The sequence below is a fragment of the Canis lupus genome, chromosome 2 (genome assembly GCF_011100685.1).
Source record: "Canis lupus familiaris isolate Mischka breed German Shepherd chromosome 2, alternate assembly UU_Cfam_GSD_1.0, whole genome shotgun sequence".
Classification (NCBI taxonomy): Eukaryota; Metazoa; Chordata; class Mammalia; order Carnivora; family Canidae; genus Canis; species Canis lupus.
Genome location: NC_049223.1, coordinates 57,425,455 through 57,443,672, shown reverse-complemented (window position 1 = coordinate 57,443,672; position 18,218 = coordinate 57,425,455). Strand labels below are relative to the sequence as shown.

Sequence of the window (18,218 nt, the reverse complement as noted above, 5' to 3'; positions counted from 1 at the left end):
GTTCTAAAATTACTTTCTGTGTATGTGAGGAATGAACAAATAAGCATAAGTATTATGGATAATGAAAGCCAGTTTTCTTATCACAGCAGAAAAAATTACAAAGAAAGAGGGAAAACTAGAAAGTTTTTGAGCATGTGACTCAGTCTCAGGGTCATGAGTTCAAGCTCCATGTTGGCTATGGAGCCTACTTAAAAAAAAAGAATTTAAAGATTTCTTTTTTAAAAAGCCTGTGGTAAATTGGAATCAAATGTATCAATATCAATTTCAGATTTATGTACACACACAGATGGTTGTAGACGTGTGTATGTGTTAGTATACTTACATACATATTCTAACTCTGCCTGTTGAGACAGCCTAGAACAGTGGCACCCCAATGACAATGAGCATACATAGTACCCAGATCTTGGTTTCTAAACAGTAATATGCAATACAAAGAAACTTGGCTCCCTGGAGAAGGGGTTGATTCCAGGATTCAAGCAGAGAAAATATGAGTTTCAAACATCATAAGGGACTGGAAAATTAGAAACTACTCAAAAGTTGCGGGTGGTTCTAAAAGAACCCAACTTGGAGGAATCCCCAATAGCCAAATCTGACGTAGTTGAAACAACAGAGTAATGATAGGAGTGGATTATAACCCATTGAATAGAATAAGTTTCCATAATCCAAACTGATGTAAATGAATAATTGAATAAATAAGTGGAGGAGAAAGGACAGCTGTTTCTCACAGGAGAACTTGAATTAATAAATGCAGAAGGGATGATAGAAAAATGCCATTAAGAAAATAGGACAGGGGGTACCTGCTGGTGGCTCAGTGGTTGAGTGTCTGCCTTTGGCTCGGGTCATGATCCTAGGTCCTGGGATCGAGTCCCACATCAAGCTCCCCACATGGAACCTGCTTCTCCCTCTGCCTATGTCTCTGCCTCTCTCTATCTCTCATGAATAAAAACATAAAATCTTTTTTAAAAAAGAAGACAGGATAGTTATTACTGGTAGGCACGAATCATCCATGGTTGCAATTTGTGGGGAAAGTATGATAAGAAACAGGAGGTTGCATACTCTCAAAGTATCTTCCCACAAGATATTGATTAATCACAAGGAGAAAAATACTAACTATAGAGTAGAGAAACCTGCAGACACTACCTTAATCAAGTGATCAAGGGCAGCATCCCCAGAAATAAAATAGACTGACATCACCTGCTTACTGATTGGATGCAGTGAGAAAGGCACACAGCATCTGTTCTATTCTTGCCAAAAATGCATAACCTCCCTCTGATCATGAGGAAACAACAGATGAACCCAAACTAAGGAGCATTCTGTAGATTTAACCCATCAGTATTCCTCAAAAGTGTCAATGTCGGAGGACTTTGTCGAAGACAGAGGAGTGAAGAATTGTCCCCAGCCCTATGGCGATTAAATGCAACATGGATCCTGGATTGGGACATTATTGGGAAAACTGATGAGATTCATGTAAGGCCTGTAGATAACTCTATTGTATCAGTGTTTTATTTCCTGCTTCCTCTGGTTGTGTTTTGGTCTTATAGCATGATAGCATTAGGGGAAGCTGGGTGAAGGGTATGTGGGAAATTTCTGTGCTTTGTTTTTTCTTCAATTTCTCTATAAGATTGAAATTCTTTCAAAATAAGTTAAAAGGGGGCATAACGTGTTATGTCTTAATTGGCAGTGTTTTTTTTTTTCTCTTTTATGGGTACATAAAATGTTAATTTGAGTTACAATCAGTGATATCTTAGATCTGATCAAATCTGCTGGTAGAATAAAAATCTGCTATATCCTTCCAAACCCATATGAGCACTGTTGCAGCTCCCCTGAATCATGTGAGGGCTTTTATTTTAATTTGCAAATATATGGACCTGTGGTGCATATATGTTTTGCTTAAATGGGTTTGTTTAATACTTAATATTCTGCGATATCTTTTTTATCTTAACTGCATATTTTAGAATGCTTTCCCTATTTCAATAGAAATATGGAAATCGGGGATCCCTGGGTGGCGCAGCGGTTTGGCGCCTGCCTTTGGCCCAGGCGCGATCCTGGAGACCCGGGATCGAATCCCACATCGGGCTCCCGGTGCATGGAGCCTGCTTCTCCCTCTGCCTGTGTCTCTGCCTCTCTCTCTCTGTGACTATCATAAATAAATAAAAATAAATAAAAAAAAAGAAATATGGAAATCCCTCATATTTTAAATGGCTTTGATGCTCCAGGTGTAGATGTCCCATTCTCTTGACATTCATTTGGACTGTTTCCACTTTTTTTTTTTTTTTTTACTATTCCAAACAGTGCATCCTTGCACACACTGCCTCATAGTGTGTCCTGTGATTGGGATAAATACCTAAAGATAGACTTTGTAGAGTTTACAGATATTTGCATTTCTATAAACTACCAAGTTCCCCTCCAAATAAAGTTGAACTCACTGCAATCCAGCCAACAGTATATAAAACTCTGTGCTATTTCCCCACAACCTCACCAGCCCTGAATGCTATCAGTCTTTTGATACTTGAAATCTAAGTGAAGAATCAGTCATTCATTCATCTCATTCAACAAAACCTATTAAGGGCCAGCAGAAAATATTAGTGATTGGTTCTGTTGTCATGTGGGTATACGATGGGGAAAAGCACTGCGGTTGCAGGGAGCAGCCCAAACAAAGGCATGTGCTTGCTGTGGGTAGAATGTGCCCAAGGAGTCAGCTGGGATCCTTAGCTATGAGTGTCAGCATCCACATATGGCTGCCTTAAGCACTGGAAGAAGCACAGTGGAATGTGCTGGAAAGATGTGTATGTGTGTGTGTTGTCAGAGTGACGGTAGTTGTGGAGAGATGGGAATTCATAGACTCAAATCAGGAAGAAAACAGGAAATCTGGTCTGGTTCAGGCTGGGCGTAAACCAAGGGGCCAACATGAGAGATAAGAGGTAAAGGCTGAGCCAGCAAAAAGTGATATGCCCTGTGTACGCCTGCCAAGGGAGGCAGGATACACATGGAGTATGGCTTTATGAGCAGAGGCTCTGGGTTCTCTTCCCAGATCTGCCACCAGTCACTCCCACCTTGTGCCTTCCTTGTTTTCTGGCCTGTGAAGGGGGGGATAATGAAGGAAGGTCTAGTCCTCACCCCAGCTCCACCCTCTGGTGCTGCCCCAGCCATTTGAGGTCAGGATAGGGACAGGGAGAGTGACCGAAGGGACCAGCTATCTATAAGGTGCCAGACTCCCAATGGAGTGCATCTGGAAGTTGAATTCCTCATTTCTGGGGATTCTTTTCAAACCATGGTGCTGGTGTGGTGAGGGTGGAAAGATGGAAAGGTGTTTGGGTGCACAGGCTTGAAGGAGTCCTGTGCTGCCCTCTGCAATGTCATTCGCCATTTGTTATCTGTGCAGAGACCCTTCCCAGAGGGTGGAATCGGCCAGGCCCAGTTTGACTCTGCTCCTGGTTGCAGCTTATTTCATTTGCTTGTGGCTTTTCCCATAGTAAGGGGACCTCACAACCGGGACTTTCAGGAAAGCAGCATACACAGGGCACCTTGGACCATGACCTTGACCGTGACCTGCCAGAGGCTCCATCACTCTTGTAGTTGACAGAATATGAACCATTTCACAATCCCGCCTCTTTTCTCTCAGTACAGTTTCTTCTTGTCCCGTGGGGTCTGGTGCCCCATATAGTTTCTCCCATATACTAACTTCACTCTCTTTCTGTCTTGCCTTTCTTTGGCTGCAGTTCCCATGCTGCTCAGTGGCACAGCGATGGGTGTTGGGGGCGGGGGGAAGCACTGTCCCTGCACAGCACCCTTCTCCTCTCTGGCTCCTGGACACTAAACACTGGTTGGAGTCCTTAGTTGCTGAGAGAGCAAAGATCCCCACAGTATATTTCCAAGACATTCCCTTCCAGTGTCTGAGCAGTGCTTTCATTCAGCAGTTGCTTTACTAGAGTGGGTCACTACTGTTGATCAGTTTAACTGACATACTGAATAATATGAATATATTGAATAATTTCAAGAATGACCATAGTAATCACTTGCACATGTATGTCTTTTTTTTTGAAGGGCGGGAGCAAAGGGAGGGAGAGAATCTTAACCAGACTAAAAGCCTGGGGCAGGGCTCAATCTCATGACCCTGAGATTATGACCTGAGCTGAGATCAAGATTCAGATGCTTAACTGCTTAGCCAACCGAGCACCCCGGGCACCCTAATCACTTATATTTTTAACCCTAACACATCCAAGGGTTTACATGGCCCAGGCCTCAGCATAGAGTCACATGGAAGGAAGCACAAAACAGGAACCAAAAGTAATTTGAAAGAAACAAACCTCCTCTGAAAGAAGCACCCACATTTGTACTGCTTAGGAGACCCTGTCCACTCCCAGATCCCCTTGTACTGTGACATGTCCCTGTCATGCAGGCAAAGAGGCCGCATTGCCCTCTATTACGAACATCAGTGTGGCCTCTGCCACTAGGTTGGATCCTTCCTCGAGCAAATGACAGCAAGAAAAGAGCTCTGAGCTGCCTTAAATATGCAGAGGAGGTCAAGGAAGCCCCCAGTCACCTGTGTTAAATTCTTTGTCTCATCAAATGGGTACCGAAAGCTTCCATTGCAAAGGCATCTTCCTGCCCATTGTCTGGTGCACCTCCCAAGTGGGCAGAGGATCACCCATGCTCCTGCTTCACAGATAACATCCTTTCAGTGATTTACCCAAAATCTCACTCACTGTGAGTGGGACACTTGCACTGTGTGTGATACCCATTGTGCCTCAGAGAAGTGACACAGAAGAAATACCGGCCAGGGTTCCAGTGACTCCTAAGCCCCGAGAAAGCAGAAGAATAATCCCAAGCTTGTTTGGATCTAACATACTAGGTTGCCTGAGGGGAGAAAGAATAGGAGGGTGAGAAGAGCCATCACTGTTGCTTCCCAGATCCCTGGGGTCACCCACTCCCCTCTCCCACCCCTCTCTACCCTGTGCCACCTGAACCCGGCTTCTTTGCAGGAGGTTGATAGAAATCTCTCTCCCCCTCCCCAGCTTTATGAAGATAGAATTACTGTTTAACATTCTGTACGTTTAAGGTGTACAATGTGTTGATTTGATAAGGAATCTCATTTTCCTTCAACTTAGCATCTAGCTGCTTTTTTTTTTTTTTTCTAAACCCTAAATTTCCTAGGAGGAACCTTCTATGCTGGACCTGTGGGGATGTCTGTTCTGAAGCCCCACATCACCCCCTGCTGGGCCTTGGGCTGCCTGTGTCTTCTGCAGGCTGCGACATTCCCGACATTCCTGGCTCTCTGGATTATGAGGTTTCTTCCCAACCCTGTCCCCACCGCCCCCTCCATCATGGGCCATCTGTCCCGGCACTGCCCACCCTCAGCCCTTTCAATAGCACCACCCTTGGGGAGGGTGGTCTCCAGAGTGGTTTCATAACAGGCTCCGGGTGAGGGTGGGGACACCCCAGTGCTGCCAGGCGGTTTAATTGAGTTGGTTATTCAGAGAGACTGCAGCTAAAAAAAGTCCTAATGGGGGAAGAGTTTTCGGGGGGGGGGGGTTCTTTCAGCCCTCCCCCCTCAACCGGGTGGATGAAGGAGTGTGCACACATGAGAAAGGATGGAAGGGAACCGGGGAGGGGAGAGGATGCCTTTCTAAAAATACAGCCCATCTGCACTGTGTTAGCTGGTTTCCCCGGAAACCACTGGGAAGAGCCTCTCCAGCGTGGCACAGAGCTGCGGGGCCTGGGTGGGGGGCTGAGTGGGCAGGGACCTTCTGGCCTGGCCTGTTCATGCTGGGGGTGAGGCTCTCCTAGGGGGGCCCTGCAGAACTCTCTCTTAGCCTTCCATGAGGCCTGGGCGGCCAACAGCCCCCAGTCTACCCTCAGCACATCTAAATCTTAAACTAGACTCAGGTGGAGACCCCATGACATCTTGAGGCACTGTCTTCCTAATACTCTGGAGGACTGATGCTTCCTGCTTCTCACAGGAGGGAAGGAAGCCCGGGGAAGGTCTGGAGACACTCCCCCCCCCCCCCCCCCCCCCCCCCGCCGGTGTCCTGACATTCTGCCACAGAAATAGGTTCCATCTGATGATTCCCTTCGCCCTTGGGTCCCAAGGGCCACTGTGCCCACTCTGCAGTCCCTGGGCCTTCCACGGGGAGAAGGGATGGGCAGGCGCAGGGTGGGGCAGAGGGCGCCTTCTGATCAACCAGCTGGTGGGATTCAGGGGCAGAAGGGAAAGTCAAGGGCTTTACCCCTAAAAAGACTAAAATAGAATTGAGGGAGGACAATCGAATGAGAGGAAGGAGAGCAATCCATCCTTCCAGGTCACGCAGCTGTGGTGCCATAGAGTGAGCACTGGACCCAGATAGGAATCCCAAGACCCTATCTGGGCACGCCACGGAACTTCTTGGTTTCCCCATTGTGCTTCCCTCAGGGGCGATGTGAAATAGTGCAAGGAAAGTACTTTGCGAGCAGTGAAATGCTTGCAAGAAGAAGGAATGATCGTGATCCTCATATAGTCTTTAAAAATGTTGGTTTTTCTAGATTTCAGGTCGCATAGCCTGGTTTTCAGTCCTCTGCCTGAAAGGACACCTATGACCTTTATGGTGTACATCTTCCTAGGCTTGTCTGTTGTGGAGCTACTCCTATTTCGTAATCTCAGTGATACTGTGTGGTTTATAACTTCTTTTCCCATTTATGAGGACACAAGCATTTCCCCCGTGTTATTACATAATCGTTTACAAGTGACTGACCTACAGTTTGTCTCATGTCCTATGGATGGACATTTAGCTTTTTCAAGTTTATTATTATTTTAAAAGGCATTGTGGTGAGCATTCTTACAGGTAAATCAATAGGTGCCCTCTCTGGCCTCCTTAGGAAATTTCTTCCAGGGAGAGGCTTGCTAAATCCAAGAACATGAACCTTTTTAAATTACTTTAATTCATTTTGCCAAACTGCCCTCCAGAAAGAGGTAGCAGTTTATACACCCACGAGCAGTAAGAGAAGTGCCATTTTGGGTGCATCACTGCCAGCACTGCCAACTCTGCCAGTTCGGTGGGGGGGGGGGGGGGGGAAGCATCGTGTTTTAATTTGAATTTCTTTGACATCTAGTGAGCCTTAAAATTTTTTCGCGTATTTATTGGTCAGTGTTAATTCTACGGACTTCCAGTTCACCTCCTTGGCTGCTTTTTCTCTTGGTACATTCTAATCTATTCTGTCCTAAAATCCAAGTGAGGATGGCAATGCCAGGCTACACAGATCATCTCCGCCTCCCCCGCCCCCACCACGGGCTCCTCCAAGCACACACAGGCGTGCACGCATACACACATGTGCACGGAGAACCCTTTCTTGAAGTTCAGACTGAAAGCTCATCAGTCTCCCAGGGACACCGAGCCTTTAGGGCCTGGGATCCATCACCTGCTGGCTGTGGGTTGAGCGGTCATCCCTCCCTGCTGCTGGCTGGCCTAAACTGGCACCGCCTCTTTCATCCTCACTGTACACAGACTGCCCCACTGCCAGGGCCATCCCCACCCAGGCTTTTCCTCCCAGGCCCCCGGACAGCCATGCCCTCCAGGCCCTCACTGTCCACTTCCGACCACAGAGGGCTTCCCTCTGCTTCCCGCCCTGCATTTGACCTCCCCACATCATCTCTCTGCAGCTCAGTAAGTGCAGAATTCACCCTGGCATTGTTTTAAGGATCATCCTGTGGTGCTTTTTCTCTTTTCTTTCTTGCTGAACGTGTTTTAACTTTTAAGAGCCAGTCTTAGAAGAGCCTCGCCCGCCTGCGGAGGGCCCCCCCACGCCGCCGGCCCGCAGGGGCCTGCACTCGGGGCGCGGGGGGCGGCTGCGGGGTGTGCTCGCCGGTGCCCCTGCCCGCCTGTCCACCCGGAGATTCAGCAGCAGGGCCCAACCCGCGTCCTCCCCCGCCCTCCCCTAGGGCTCCTGCTCCACGACGTGACCATGGCCGGGCTGCAGGAGCTGCGATTCCCCGAGGAGAAGCCGCTGCTCCGGGGTCAGGACGCCGCCGAGCTGGTGAGTGGCCCGGGCGCTCCTGGGCGGGGGGCGCCACCTCGCGGCCAAGAAGGAAACCTCGCGGAGGAGCCCGCGGCCGGTCGGGGAGCCGCGCCCGAGTCCTCCCGCGCCCCGCAGACCCCTCCCCCGCGGGGGCGCGGGCTGTCTCCGAAGCTGGGAGTCTCTCTCTCTCTTTTTTTAAATTTATTTATGATAGTCACAGAGAGAGAGAGAGAGAGAGAGAGAGAGAGAGAGAGAGAGAGAGAGAGAGAGGCAGAGACACAGGCAGAGGGAGAAGCAGGCTCCATGCAGGGAGCCCGATGTGGGATTCGATCCTGGGTCTCCAGGATCGCGCCCTGGGCTGAAGGCAGGCGCCAAACCGCTGCGCCACCCAGGGATCCCGGGCAGTCTCTTTAGGAGAGTTATTCCCATCTCAGTGATGAGAAGACTGAGACACAGAAAGTTAAGCCACTTGGTCAAGGTCGCAGAGCTACTGGGGAAGATACTCAACGTCGGTTCTGGGAGGCCCTGGATCCCCACAGGGGTCCCCAGTGGGCAGCAGAAGAGCAGCGGAAAGGCAGGGCCTTTCTTTCTTCATGGTGCTGTCAGGAGCAGTGGGACAAAGGCACTTGAGATTGTTGTTTTTGTCCCAGAGAGCCCCCTCCTGGGCACCAGGCTTTAGATTCCAATTGTTTGTACCCCGTTTTCTTGTGGGTGACCCCTGACCTGGCCTCCCTTACCCTTTCTGCAAGGAAAAGCCGTGGGTGGACTGCTTGTAGAATCCTTGAGTGTCAGGCCCCCGGGTCTTTGCAGGTTGTGCTCCCACCCCTCTGACACTAGGTCTGATACGGCCTAACAGAGAGCCTGGCCATTTTATTCCCAGTCTTCCCCCGGGGCCTAGCACAGCCTTGCACACTGAAGGCTTTCAGTGCGGGGTCAGGTCATCACAGATTGGGATGCACCTGAGAATAAGGAAGTTTTCCAGAACTTCCTGAAAAAGTCCCTCCTCCCAACTACCACCCTTCTGAGGTAAGCAGAGACTGGCCTGCTTGTGAGGCTTAGTAGTGGACGGTGCCCCTAAGGCTTTTCCCTGGAAAAGCTCTCCTATAAAGTGCATCAACAAACTGAAGGTACCTTTTTATTACTCCGTGGGGGAAAACATACAGACCTCTATGTGTACATACGTTCACACCCACCAAATTGTTACCACAGTGGGCTGTGTTTTCTTACAAATGTAAATTTTGAGAGAAAAGTCAAAGGTGCTTCAGCCGTGTACTGTGTATATATATTAAAAAACAAAGTTTTGTGTGTTTTGATTACTTTAAATTTTGTTATAAAAAGCCTGGAATTTTTAATATGTGGCTTGGGGGGATTTTTGTTTGTTTTCCTGTTTGAGGGTTTTGGTTTTTTTGCTTTTGTTCTTCTGGGCAAAAAAAAAAACCCTTGCTTTTAGTGTTTGTACTGCTGCTGGTCAGGACATTAAAATATTGAAGTGTTTTTAGGGCTGAGGCGTGGGTTTAGGCAGCGGCTGCACAGAGGAGGTGTCGCCTGCAGGTGTATGCTGTTGTATGTCCCTGCGAGGCCCAGAGGACAGACAGAGGGCACCATGGCCTTGCCTGGCCCTTCCTCCCCTCGTCTCCTGAGAGCTGCCCCTGTGCCCCTTCCCTCCCACCCTGACTTGGTGGTGTGGTACCTTGACCAGCAGCCTGGCCCTGCCTTCTGTTGGGTGCATTTGCTGTCGCTCACCTCATCCCACTCCAACAGGACCAGAGGTCCCCACCAGGTCTGCGCTTCAGCCCTGCGTCCCCAGCAGCTTCTCTCCTCTCCTGGCCACAGACCTGGTCCCGCCTGCATAACAGCCCTGTCCCCAACCTCCCAAAGCCCCTGTGCTGGTGGCTGCAGACTGTGGTGAGCTCGCGCTTCACCTTCCAGAGCTATTCTCTTTCCCGCCATTCCCCTGATTCTCCTTGTGTAGCTGCAGTGCTGGAGGGTGTGTGTCCCTGACTTCATAAACCGTCTGTGCAAATTCTGAGTGAGGAGCAAATAGCACCCCAGTGTTTACCCCACAGGGCTCTTACCATCTCAGGCTCGCTTGCCTTTGGAGGCTCAGGCGCCAGGTGTCCAGGGCTCCGGGAGAGCTGTTGCTCCTCCTCCCCCTGCCTGCATCCCGGTCCTCTGCCTCCATCCCATGCTCCTGGGCCTCCTCCCAGCCGGGCCCTCTCTCCCACCTGTCTTCCTCCGAAGGTTCCTGTACTCCTTCCAGGACCTCCCGGGGCCCTGTATTAGCTTGTGTCATTCCTGCCATTTGTTGGTTTGGGGTCCTGCCCCTCCAGAGACTTTCCCACGTCCGGGGGTCCCCAGCACATGGAGAGCACACAGTGCACCCTGCCATTATCTGCCTCATGGTTTGTGTTGATTTTGTTCCAAAAGAAACCACTTCCTTCTCTATAGCCTTAGGGCCTCTGGAATAAACAATCTCCCCATCTCTTTCCCTGCCCTCCCCCACTTGGGCATGATCTTCTGGTGAGATGATTCATTAGTAACCAGCCTGGTCCCCTTCCCTGAGCCCCCATCCCCTCTCTTAGAGGTTCCAGGAGTGGCCTGGCTGCTGCCTCTCCCCCCTGACACCTCCCACACCCAGGGAGAACCCCCAGGCCCTGAAGGAGCCAGAAGGTGTGGCCAGAGGACAGCCACTGTGTATGATACAGTCCCAGCTGCAGGACACCAGGCTTCCCTCTTGCAGTGTGAGACCCTTTCGTGCTGTCTCCCTCTCCCACCACCCCCGCCACCCCCACTGCCAGAAAGCAGGTGGTTGAACTTTTCCTTATTGTGAGAGTAAAACATCTAAATTGCTGGTTTTCATTTTTTCCCTTTTACTCCCATGATTTGGGGTCATCTTCCTTCTTGTACATTAGCAGCTCACCCCTGTTCTGATTGTCTCATTTATCCGTGTATTTATTCGGTAGAGCCTTAGGGAGCTTGTGCAGCATACAAAGTCAAGTGCAGGAGTATAAAGGAGTGACAACTGACACCGCACTTCTCTTTGATCCTCACGGACATTGAGGCCCGGAAGCTAGGTGGCCTGCCTCGTTTGTCACAGCTGAGCGGAGGGGAGGACAAGTTTCTAGACAGACACGGTGGAAGACAAGGCAGAGGCCCAGGAGCTCTGCTTGTCCTGGACATGTGCTGCCCCACCCCCCTCACTGCCGTGACTGCCTTCCCTAGACCAGACCCACAGAGGACACACACATGGAGTTCTAGGGCCCCCTTCCACTCCACACCTCTGCTGCCTTGCAAACAGTGGGTGCTTCTGAGCTGAGTTCCCCTCATTTGCAAAGTCAGGCTTATTCATCCAGATCTGTTTGGGTTTGGGGAGCCCACTCCATTCCAGGCTTTATGGAGAGGGCACAGCCAGCCTGGCACTTGCAGCCCAGTAGGAGGGACTCGGCGCACCAAAGATGCCCACTGTTTGGGGTAAATGAGCCTGGAAGCAGGGGACATCTGTGCTTTGAGAACACAAAGCGGGCAGGTCTGGAAAGGTGGGAGGCACCACAGGCCCAGGCAGAGCCTTTGTGCAGCTTGGAAAAGCCCTGCGTTGCTCCCCTGCTGCATGGCCTCAGCTCCCCTGTCCCTAAAGTGGGTGCGGTTGTCCTGCCTACCACTGCCCTCCTTCCCCGGCCTCTGCAGCCTTGGCCCAATGGCTGGGGGGTATTGAGGGGGGAGGGAGCAGTGGGGCAAGGTGACAGCAAGGATCTGGCTTCAGAGCTGTCACCACTGCCTAGCTGTGTGAGTCAACCTCTCTAAGCCTCACCCTTCCCACCTGTAAGATGGAAATCTTCACATTTTAAATTAATAGGTAAGAGTGAAATGAGTAGCTACTCGTAGGCTTATCCACCGGGCCCTTAACTGGCCTGCTGCCTGGGAAGCCCTGGGTCGCTTCTGTTAACCTAAAAATGAATGGGGATACAAAGCAAGTGAGCCTGCTTGGGGCTGAACCCCCGTGAGCCTGCTGGGCCAGCCAGGGCCTGACATGCACCCTCTCTGTTTGCCTTCCCTTAGGAGAACTCCGACACCTTCCTCTTGGCTATGGACACAGACTGGAAGGTAGGTCTCAGCTCGGCCTTCCAAGGTAGGAGCCTAATAGCCGGCCAGCCCCTTACCTTGCCCAGCCTGGTCCCAGAGGAGGGTCACTGCCCTTCTGGTTGGCATCTCCAGGACCACCATCCCTCCCTCCCCCCAGCCCCCTGCCCCCACCGTGGTTCACAGCAGCTTTGCCTGCCTCCTGCTTAGTGGAGACCTGGCTCCTTCCCTGAACAGGGCTGAAGTGGGGGGGTGGAGATGGGATACTGTCATCTGAATCAGCACTTTCCTCCAATGAGGAAAATCTCCAGCGGGGCTGGTGCTCTGAAATAGCTCCTGTTTCCATGGAAACTGTTGCCGGGACACCCGTGTCCTCTTTAGTTTGATGCCAGATTCCTTGCGAAAATTGAAATTGTTCTTTGTTTCTATTCGTCTGCGTGATCAGTTCACTCCCTTGACCAGCCTTTTCTTCCCTCTGAGTCCCATCCTGGCCATTTATTTCCGGGTCTTGGAACACATCACTTCTGACAGCAGACACAGTGGGAACCTCTGCGGGTTCCAGACAGAGTCCTGCTGGCAGTCAAAACCTGCTGAACAAAATCAGACCCTTCTAGGACCTTCCTCCTGGCTAGATGGAACTACCCTCTCCTGGGGCCTGACTTTAATTTGGTTTGGTCTCCTGTTTCCAAACCCCATGACAGCCCCAGCCTCCTTGTCTGGACACCTCTGGGGTGACGCCAGAGGTGGGGTGGCCTACAGGCTCCTCCCCTCCACCACCACCACCACCAGGCACACAGTGCTGCAGCAAGGACCTAGATCCCAGGCCTATGCCTCAGGCCTTGGGTCATGTGCCCCTTCAAGGACACCAGAGGAGGCTTCAGAGCAGCCTGTGCACACGTGCTCATGTCCCGGGGGTGGGGGTGGGGGAGCACCAGCACCAAACACAGAGGGCTCTGGAGCTGAGAACAGGAGTCTGGGCAATAGACAGGAGCCCAGGAGGAGGGAAAGGAGGAGACGCCCCAGGCCCAGCTAGAGATCAGAGCAGGCCCCTCAAGGGGGACTTCTTGTCCTACCCACTCAAATGAGGGCAGGAATATATGGATAAATAGCCCCTTTGCCCCAGGAGGGCCTGGGGAAATAAAATCTTGGAGCAGCCAGCCCCTGCCTGACACCAGGTGGGACCCACCAGACTAGTAGTGCTGACTGCCAGCCCCCAAAACACACCTGGGGTGGGGTCATGAAAGGGGAGAGGGAAATCCTGGAGCTGTGGGCTGGACCTAACCCAGCACTGCTGCCAGCAGTGTTTGGGACCCTTTGCTTGGTAAAGGGCAGTATGTGTAAAAAGGCATCTACTCCTCTACTCCACTGTGCCGCAGAGAGGCTAGCTTTTTTTTTTTTTTTTTTTAAAGCACTAAGAGGATGGATGACTCTTATCTGGGCCAAGACCTGGCAGGGATTTTATCCTCTTTCATTCCTTGCCTCAATGGACCCAGCCAATCTCAGGGGGAGGAGAGCAAGGCAGACAAGAGCCAGACAGACCTGAGTCCCAGGCCTGTCCCTGCTAGTTGTGGGCCATGTGACCTCCAGCACACGTCACTGCCTTATTTGTACAGTGAAGAAAGCTGGGACCCCCCCGGATATTTGTAGGGTTGGGGGACGATGCCCCAGGCCTGACACTCAGCTCCTAAGCTCTCTGTGACTGTGTGGTCACCAGAGCACATGGAGTCCGAGGCAGGCTGCCTGAGTGTGGTTCTGGGTTCTGTGTCATGTTGGGCACGTTACAGAACCTCTCTGTGCTTCATTTTCCTTGTCTGTAAAGTGGATGTTAAGAGGATAAAATAAGGTGACACGTGTAAGGCACTTGGAGGAGGCTGGCAACTGGGAGATAGGCTGATAAGGATTTGCGACTCTTAATCATGTGACCTAAGGCCCAGAGTGCTAGGGTGCTGGTAAACTCCATGGTTACTAGCTGAGTGGGACAGTTAATGTCCCTATGCTTTAGTTTGCTCATCCTTTTCCAGAGGTGTGTGAGGACTGCGTGTTATCCTTGCAGCTACCTACACAGACGGCACAGCTCTTCTCCCATTTATAGGTGTGGAGGCTCAGAGAGGTTGATTGCCTTGCCCACGGTTAAACAGTAGAGAAGTGGCAGATACAACTGGTACCTAGGTTTGGCTGGCAGGACCTGAGCCTGCCTCATCAGCCACTACTGCACAGCCTCCAGGGAAGGGGTCAACAGTTAGAAGAGGCACGCCAATTGCCCTGTCTCTCCCCAAGGGGCCTGGGCGGGCATGAGTTCGGGTCTGTGGAACCCCTCTGGAGCTCTTTCTCTTTTTCATAACAACTCTTCAGGAAAGCACAATTGCTGTTTACAATTGAGGAGCCTGAGGCATGGAGAAATGAGAAAGCCTTACCCAGGGTTACCCAGCTGGTGGGTGGGGGAGCCAGGACTTGAACTCGGGTCTGTGGATTTGAAGCCAGTGAGCTGAGCAGGAATGGGGCCATGGCTGGAAATGGGCAGTATCCAGAGTTAGCTTCTCACCCAGGGCAAAGGGTGGCAGAGCCACTCAGAGGTCAGAGGCTGACTGGGCATAAAGTTGAATGGAAGAGCAGGGGTTTAGTGGCAGGAAGAATGGGAAGATGCCCTCCCACCCCCACCCCATCCTTTTTAAGGAGCAGGTAGGAGGGTCATGTGGACGGGGCAGGGCTGTGCTGGTGGCTACAGGGAACAGGGAGCTTGGCGAGTACCCAGGGGCAGTGGGACACCCTGATCCATACCCTGGCTGCTCTGGGACAGCGCAGGGCGCTGGGCCCCCAGAGCCAGAGGTCACAGATGGGGCATGGAGAGTTATTGGTGTGCCCCAGACAGAGAACGTGGCCAGGAATAGCACACATGACAGGTGTTGACCAGGACACTGGGCCCCTAGAGATGGGGAGGTGGCCCCCTCCCCACAAGGCTGCCAGCCAGTGTGTGGGGCTAGCGTTGCAGGCTGGAGTGACTGGCATGTTCCTTCACCAGAGAGACAGAATGGGGTCTGTGTCTGCCCTCCCCTGTGTGCCCAGCACCCTCCTCTGTGTTGCTTCTGCTTCTCTCAGTCCTTGGGCTCCCTCCTGGGCTCCCCTCCCTGACCTGTTTCCTTTTGTCTGTTCTCCTTTGCCTCCTCCTCCCCAGATTCCTCTACCTGCCAACTCCCTACACAAGTCCTTGCCATCAGGAGGACAGGGCATGGAGCCTGTGGTGGCCCATGCATCCTGCTCCCCAGAGACCTGGGAGCCAAGCTGCACACTGGTTGGCCCCAGGAGAGAGAACTGGGGAGCTTCTGCAGGAGGTGGGCATGTCCACTTTGACAGGCTGACTCCTGTCCTCTCCCTGGTGGCCTCCAGCCCCTTGATGTAGGATGGGGGTGGGGAGGGCAAGCAGGTGTGTTCCCCACCATGCTGTTCATCTTACCATCAGCTCAGGCCCCTTGCCCCCAGAAGCCCCCATTTCAGCACCAAGGGCAAGCGCTGGGCTTACACGGGGATGGGGCATGAGGGGTGCCCTAGGGGAGACCCTGGGGAGTGGTGAAGGAGCAGTCCCTGGATCAGGGTCACAACAGAAGGTTGCCCCCAGACAGCCAGTCACTCCCCCATCCCTTCAAGGTTAAGCGGTGGATTCAGACCTTCCTGAAGTGGAGGCTGGGCATGGGGCCCTCTCAGGCCCTCCCTGCTCCCCAGGGAATGGGTCAAGGGCTGCACGGTCTGGGGCGTGCCTGTGAGCCCACCCTGCCCTATGTTGGTGTGTGTGTCAGTGAGTGGCTCCTGTGTACCTGACACAGGGCACACCTGTACATGTGACTCCTGGTCTCATCTTCCCAGGGCCCCGCGTGCAGCAGTGGCTGTGGGGGGGGGGGGGTGCGCGCACGCGCTTGCGTGCTGGGGGCAGGCAGGATGCGGGGCCTGGGGACCCTTTAGGATGCTCTGTTGCTGGGATGGGGGTGGAGCTGGAGGAGGAGCAGGAGCTGGGCTGAGCCAGGACTTCGGAAGCCAATGGGAGCCAGGTTCGTCTCCCGCCCGCCAATCTGGAAGCGGGGCTTGGAGAGCGAGTGGCTGCCTGGAAAGCCCGAGGGGGGCCGGGCCAGCGCCGCATATAAAGGCCGGAAGGAAGCGGTGCCCCAGCTTCGCCGCCGCCGGCTCCCCTTGGCGCTGTCCCCTCCCTCTGGACCCCGGTGACTCAGGCCTTTGTTTGCCCTTCTTGGGAGAGGCAGATCGCCTTCTCGCTCGCTCGGCAAGATGCCGGAGTGCTGGGACGGGGTGAGTGAGGGCTCTGGGGGCGGCCGGGGGGTAGGGAGGAAGGGACATCCCTCCGCTTCTGTCTGGTGCCGCCCCGCTTTCGGGCCCTCCTTACCTGCAGGTTCTGGCAGCCTCCGCCGTCGGGAGTCAGCGCCCGGCAGGGCCTGCGGGGAGGGGCTGGGATCCGCGGGCCGGAGGGGGCTGTGCGAACCGCGCACCCCGCTGACCTGACCGTGTGCCCTTCGCAGCAGGTGCCCGGCCGGTGTCTGCCTCGCGCCCTTGAGCGCCTCAGCCCTGGGGGAGACACGTACCTGGACGTCCACCCTCCTGACCCAGCAAGGATTGTCCTGGTGGTTTGGGTGGCTGCACTGGGCTGGGAACAGAAGGGCGTCCCCTTCCTTCCCTGGGAATTGCCTGCAGCTCCGCCGTCGTCCCCAGGGAGCCTCGGTGCCAGCCTGGCAGAGGCGGGGAGGTCTGGGCAGGGTGCTGACCCAGCCTTCAGGCCGAAGTCCCTGCCGGGAAGGGGACGAGGAGGGGGTCGCCGTGTCTTATTTTGTGGGTGGGGAAAGGCGGCCCAGGCAGCAGTGCCCCTAGGTGCTATTCTTCAAAGAGGGAGAAGCAGGGCACAAGTCCTCCTCCACCCCCACGCTGGGCCTGCCCTGCAAGGGAGCACAGACCACCGGGCCTCCCCGCACCCAGGCAGCACCCAGGCAGCACGTCCGCGCCTACCCCGCGGCAGACCTGGTTCACCAAACTGCTGATGTGGTTGATGGAATGAATCACACTAGACAACCCCTCCCCCAGCCCCTCACCCGTTCCTGCTCGCTGCTACCCTGATACCCGGCTGGGAGCCTCCCCTCCCATTGCAACCCTCAAGGTCACTGGCGAGACCGAGACCGAGAACGTCAGAGCCCCCTCCCTGGCTGCCGCAGTGCCGGCGCCCACCTGGAGGCGGGGGTTCTGACGTCACCAGGAGCCAATGGGAGTGCTGGGCCCTGGGGGCCCGGGCTCCGAGCAGGCCAGGCTGCGGCCCTCAGGTCACCCCTCTTGTGGGGCATCTGGCTCCCAAGGGATGGGGACGGGGCTCCTAGCCCGCTGAGACGGGTCAGAGTTCCTGGATTGGTGGAGGGAGGGTTCAGCCAAGTCACTGGGCCGCTGCCCTCAACAACCCATCCCACCTGCGCCCCCGAGCCTCAGTCGGGAGAGCACTGCACCCAGTCCCACGACCCAGGGACTGGTGCCGGGGACGGCGCGGTCACACCAGGCCTGGGAGGGGGCAGACACCCCCATGCACAGCCACTGGCAGTGGAGGACTGCACCCTGCACCCTGGGCCCTGACCCGTAGCCCGCAGCGTTAGCACTAGAGCTGACCCGGTGGAGATCCACCCTTCACGCGGAGGCAGCGCATTGCAGGTCTTGTGCAATGGGCGTCCCTCCTGCCCCCACCCTTCCCACCCTCCCCACCCTCCCCACCCTCCCAATCTTTCCCTCAACCCCTGCCCTCCAGAGGTAAGAGCATGGAGGCTGGTGGGGGATGCAGCATGCCCCCCCTACCCCAGGGCAGGGACAGGCGGCTATAGAGAACTGCCTGCTTGGAAATTTTTGGGGTGGTGTCTTCAGTGCATACCCTTGGCCTCTGGGGCTGGCAGCTGGCAGGGCCTGCTTTGCCCTCTGTGCACTTGACCTTGGGCAAGTCATTTCTCCTTTTGAACCTCTCAGTTTGGGGCTTGAGTCCCTGTGAGAAGTAAATGAGGAGACACATGAAAAGTAGCTGGTCAGCCGCCAGTGAGCAGAAAGTGTTCCTCATGTTGATGGCCCTGAGGGAGGACAGGCCGGGGATGTGGGAAGGCTGTGGTGGCCCTGGGCCCACTCAAAGGACA

The 18,218-nt window shown here is 53.8% G+C and overlaps 1 protein-coding gene across 8 annotated transcripts in view; it reads left to right on the top strand.

Moving 5' to 3' along the window:
* NDRG4 (NDRG family member 4) overlaps positions 1 to 18,218 on the top strand; it is a 39,716-nt gene that overhangs the window by 10,916 nt on the left and 10,582 nt on the right. For 5 of the 8 annotated variants that reach the window (XM_038530899.1, XM_038530902.1, XM_038530898.1 and 2 more), the window contains exons 2-3: positions 7,913 to 8,007; positions 12,046 to 12,090. In XM_038530899.1, the coding sequence (XP_038386827.1) occupies positions 7,913 to 8,007; positions 12,046 to 12,090 (140 nt within the window). Of the gene's footprint in view, positions 1 to 7,912; positions 8,008 to 12,045; positions 12,091 to 16,191; positions 16,360 to 18,218 lie in introns of those variants that run through there. The other 3 variants (XM_038530900.1, XM_038530903.1, XM_038530904.1) reach the window with 3 other exon arrangements.